This window comes from Galeopterus variegatus, unplaced genomic scaffold, assembly GCF_000696425.1.
Source record: "Galeopterus variegatus unplaced genomic scaffold, G_variegatus-3.0.2 Scaffold5499, whole genome shotgun sequence".
In the NCBI taxonomy this organism is placed as follows: domain Eukaryota; kingdom Metazoa; phylum Chordata; class Mammalia; order Dermoptera; family Cynocephalidae; genus Galeopterus; species Galeopterus variegatus.
Genome location: NW_007731610.1, coordinates 85366 through 90484, shown reverse-complemented (window position 1 = coordinate 90484; position 5119 = coordinate 85366). Strand labels below are relative to the sequence as shown.

Genomic DNA, 5119 nt, shown 5'->3' with positions numbered 1-5119 from the left:
GGCGGGCGAGCAGGGCGGGGACGTGGGTTAGGCCTGTCGGGCCACCTCGGGGTCGGGAAGAGCGGGCGGCGCCGCCTCTTCCCGGTCTCGGCGAGGCCTGAGCACCTGCGGGCGGAGGAGCGCTCCCCGGTCATGTCGGATTCTCTAGCCCGCGTTGATGGACCGGCTGTGGTGGCCTTGGCTGGGGACTCGGACCCCGCCTGTGCGGGGGCTTGCCGCTGCCTCGTCGTCCAAGGTAGCCAGCCCCTCCGCTGCTCCCGGGCAGCCTTGCTACTATACAAGTTGGGTAACCCGGGAGTCCCTAGTTCCGGACTCTGGTGGGACGTGGTCAACTGTCGGTGTGTAACAAGCTTGATAAACTCCGATATTTTTTTAACCGGGATATGGTGACATTCTGCGCCTTCAAGACCCCAGTTCAGGCTTGATGTTGACACTTGTAGGATGAGAGAGAAAAAGAAAAGGACGTTGGAATGGGGGACGTCTTTAACTCAGAAGACACCAGTTTCGTGTCCGCTGATTTGAGTGTTGACTCTCATTTCCTTCCCCAAGCCGTTTTCATAGAAATGCTTTGGGATGTTGAAATGGCCAAGGAAGCAGAGGAGGGAGGGAAACAGAGTACTCTAACCAAGTGGGAAGCACAAGTGTGGGCATGGTGGTGGCCAGCTCCGCGTGCGTCGGCACTCTCTAGATTGGTCCCGTTTGGCTCACTTCATGGTAGTAGTCGTTTCATTTAGCAAGGATGCATTGAGCACTTACTGTGTGCTCTCCTCATACTTACTACCTGCTTTCCAAAGCTCACTGGTTCAGTAAACTGCTTGAGACTTTTGGTCAAAGGCCAAGCCAGGTTTATTTTTTTTTAAAAGTTACTTTGAATAAATAAGTTTTAAAGTCAGAAATCGTGTTACTTTCATTAAAAAGAGTAGAGACAAACGTGTTCACAATTGGACCTTTTTTTCCCTTTCATTCAACAAATAATTACTTCGGTATGCCCAGGGGCCCTGAGCGAAACTCAAACAGCCCTCTCCTGCTCTGTTGTAGCTTACAGTCTAGGGAGAGGTAAACACTTATTCCTGTAAATTATTTAACGTGGAAATTACAAATGTGATAAATGCTTAGAAGGGAGTGTTGGGAAATCTTGCTTAGTCAGGGAATTAGGGAAGGCTTCTTTAATTGAATATAATTTGAAAATAAAAGTTAAAAACTCTCATTTTTTGCTTATTTGTAAATATTACCTTTGGTAAGCCTTTTGAATTATGTTCAAGAGCAATTTATTTTACTTTCAAGTTATTCGGCAAACATAACTAAGTTGTAAAGATTTAAGACATCGAAATGGGCACAAGTGTAATGCTGTATATATATATATGACAATTTGCTGTTTCATTGCTTGTATGGGCTAAGTGTATAAATTTTGAGAGCCTCCCTTCTATCTCACCTTGAATTACATTTCCTTTACATCCACTGGACTGAGTGCAGTTTCTTGAGGGCAAAAAAGTTTGTTGTCTTTTTATGTATTCACATGTAATTTTGCTAGATGTAATGCTCAGTGTGGGGTTAATGAATTATATAAAAAATCTTACACTAAGCTAAAGTCAGTGATACGACGTTTAAGCCAAGATTAGAAAACTGTAAAAACAGTTGCTGCAATTTTTTTTTCCTTTTTTTTTTTTTTTGTCTTTTTTACTGACCGGTAACGGGATTGCAACCCTCGGTGTCGCGCCCGTATCGGGACTGGCAACGGGATCGCAACCCTCAGTGTTGCGCCCGCACCACGCTCAGCCAGTGAGCGGGAACCGGTCTCCACATGGGATCCGAACCCTTGGTGGGAGCGCCACCGCGCTCCCAAGTGGCGCACTTTCCAGTGCGCCACCGGGCCGGCCCGTTGCTGCAATTTTTAATAGTCATATATATATTGCAGTCTAGTTATTTAAAAGCTACCCAAGATTTTTAACTTGTATATTGTCTACTATTGCTCCTGAAAATCTCATATTCTGAATGCTCACTTTCTGAAGATCTCTTTTCCAAAAGAACTGAACCGTATTCTTACACGTAGAAGATATCAAAACTGCCCTCTGTAATTTCAGCAAAAATGTATATTAATGTTACCTAATCTTCATTACACTTTTTGTTTTCTGTCTAGTGTTCACCATCCTGACAATTCTGAATTTTACTTCCTTTTTAACAGATCAGGAGAAGTATTATAATTTGATTGTGAATAATAAGAGGAAGAATTTAACTTCACGATTTTTTACTTGAACAGGAGATGCACATCTTGAAATAAAAACTTTGAAAGCAAGACTTTGGGTATAGAATCTTTTCTTCCACCTCCTTTTAGAAGGAAAACAAAAGACAAGCTTTATTTCTTAGATATTTTTTTTCTTTCTGTTGTCTGCCTGTTACATATAAGGCAGCCACAATTTTCTGGAGCCTTTTCTTAGAAAAACTAGTTCATTTTTTTTTTTTTTTTTTTTTTTTTTTTTTTTTTTTTTGTCTTTTTTCGTGACCGGTAACAGGATCGCAACCCTCGGTGTTGCGCCCACACCGCGCTCAACCAGTGAGCGGATCGCTCTCTATATGGGATCCGAACCCTTGGCGGGAGCGCCACCGCACTCCCAAGCGCCGCACTCTACCGAGTGCGCCACCGGGCCGGCCCACTAGTTCATTTTTGATGTGTCCTAGTGTAAAAATCTGGATGTTAACCCAATACTAAATTTTCATGGCATTAACTTGTTAAAGTTCCGGGCCGGCTCGGTGGCGCACTGCTATAGTGTGCCGCTTGGGAAGTGTGGTGGCGCTCCCGCCGAGGGTTCGGATCCCATATACAGACCGGCCGCTCACTGGCTGAGCGAGGGGTGGGAGCAATGCCGAGAGTTGCGATCCCGTGGCCGGTCCCGGTCCGGTACGGGCGCGACACTGAGGGTTGCGATCTGTTGCCGGTCACGAAAAAAGACAAAAAGGAAAAAAAAAAAAAAAAAAAAACTTGTTAAAGTTCTGTAGGTTGTTACTCAACCTATTACTCTTCTGCATATGCTATACTAGGCTTTTGTTTAACACTGTGTTCCAAACAGCTGAGCTAATCAGCCAGCCACTACTCCCCCTTTTTTTGGGCGGCTGGCTGGTGGGATCTGAACCCTTCAGCTTGGTGTTACAACATTACTAGGCTTTTTAAAAATACTTTTTGGCATCTCCCAATTTTAGTGTTTTGCTTTTTTTTTTTTTTTCCTTTTTGTCTTTTTTCGTGTCCGGCAACGGACCGCAACCCTCAGTGTTGCGCCCGTACCGGACCAGGACCGGCAACGGGACCGCAACCCTCGGCGCTTCGCCCGCACCTCGCTCAGCCAGTGAGTGGGAACCGGTCTGTATGTGGGATCCGAACCCTCGGCGGGAGCGCCACCGCGCTCCCAAGCGGCGCACTATAGCAGTGCGCCACTGGGCCGGCCCTAGTGTTTTGCTTGTGTTGAAAATAAGTTGGCTTTTCAGTTATGAAATATTTCATGCATACGGAAGATAATGAAAGATAACACATAATTTTTACACATATTTTTAATGTTTAAGAATTTTTAATGGTGTGAAAATAAGACTTGCTGTTTATAACATTATTAGTTAATTGTGAAGTTTTATAAAACTTAAGTCTATTTTATACTATTTTAATCAGTGGCAATTTTAATTTCATTAAAATTTTAATTTTTGATTATATAATGTTTTAATGTCATCTTTCAAATCCCAAGTGCAGCTTTGCATGTTAAGTATATGTATATGAAAAAAAGTTTCCATAATGTTTCCTTTTATCTATAAAACAATTTTTATAGTTTTCAAATCTAAGTCTTCCTTGAAGTAGCTCTAGGGAGTGGGAGGGAATGAGAAAATTAGTTTTAATTTTCCTACCTCTATTTTGTAACTGAAATGAATTAATGTGCAGGTATCATAAGGAAGAAGAGGTCATTCTCTTATTGCCCTCACAGTCAGTTGGTGTTACCTTTTAACAACTGATTTTGCTTCTCCATGTAAAAGAAACAACTACTTGGAGATGTTTTCTTCCACCTGTTCATAATTGCTCCTCCCACATCAGCCCCCCTCTCTTGCTGGCTCAGTGATTTGCACATGGTTGAGAATTAGTAAATATCAGCTGATTGATTTTTGAGCTGCTTATACATTCTAATATCTGTAGCCTTTAGGAGAAAATATACTATTTCAAAATTTACCATTTTGAGCAAGTTTTAGGCCTTGTAGTATGAAAGTTAACTAGGAATGGACAGTGCTTGTGACCTATCATTGATGCTTCTCATTCTTTCTTTTTTACGTTAGTTCAGAATAGTTTTCTGATTAAAATTAGTTTTCTGGTTAAAATTTGAGTTTCTTATTTATGATGCTGTCAGGAAAGATGAAAACATTTTGTCTAAAAGAAAATTTGCTGTTTGTGTCTTTGGAATATGTCAGAAGTACTAATTTGGCAATTCTTTTACTTGGTTTCTTGAAATTATAATCTCTTTTGTTAATACTGGATTAATGAAACAAAGAAACAAGCCCACAATTTATGAAAACACTATTTCATTTTTTGCTGTTACCTTGCCACCTGAGTAAGAACTGAGATTTAACACAAGTTCCATGTTCTAGACTTTGCTACTACAGCAATGCTTACTTGGCTGGGAAAGGGCTAATATTACTAGATATTCTGGATTTCATTTGATTTCTTTTGTGCATGCATTTATTTTCTGTTAGGGTGATATGTAATTATTCAAAATTAATTTAATGTTCAACAGGTATTTGAACACTTTCTACTAAATACCATACACTAGCCTAAGGCACTGTTTCTTCAGTGATGAGCAAAGGATAAAATATTTGTCCTCATGGAGTTTACAGTTCAGTAGGAGAATCAGGTACTAAGCTTTGTGAGACATGAATTTGGAGAGTCCAATTTTGATTAGGGAGTCAGGGAAGGCCTCTTTATGGAGATGAATCGAATTCAACCTCAGAAGATGAATTAGTTAGGTTAAGGATACTTTGCTTGGCTCTAGGATGAGAAGGAGACTTGGCAATTTTTTTTTTTTTTTTTTTTTTTTTTTTTTTCCATTTTTGGCAACGGATCCCAACCCTCAGTGTCGCCCCCCTACCGGACCCGGGC

At 41.3% G+C, this 5119-nt stretch overlaps 1 protein-coding gene across 1 annotated transcript in view; it reads left to right on the top strand.

Annotated features, from left to right (window-relative positions):
* The first annotated feature begins 157 nt into the window (after positions 1–157).
* VPS26A (vacuolar protein sorting 26 homolog A (S. pombe)) overlaps positions 158–5119 on the top strand; it is a 38425-nt gene continuing 33463 nt past the window's right edge. The window contains exon 1 of the mRNA XM_008589528.1: positions 158–235. Within this exon, the coding sequence (XP_008587750.1) occupies positions 158–235 (78 nt within the window). The remainder of the gene's footprint in view (positions 236–5119) is intronic.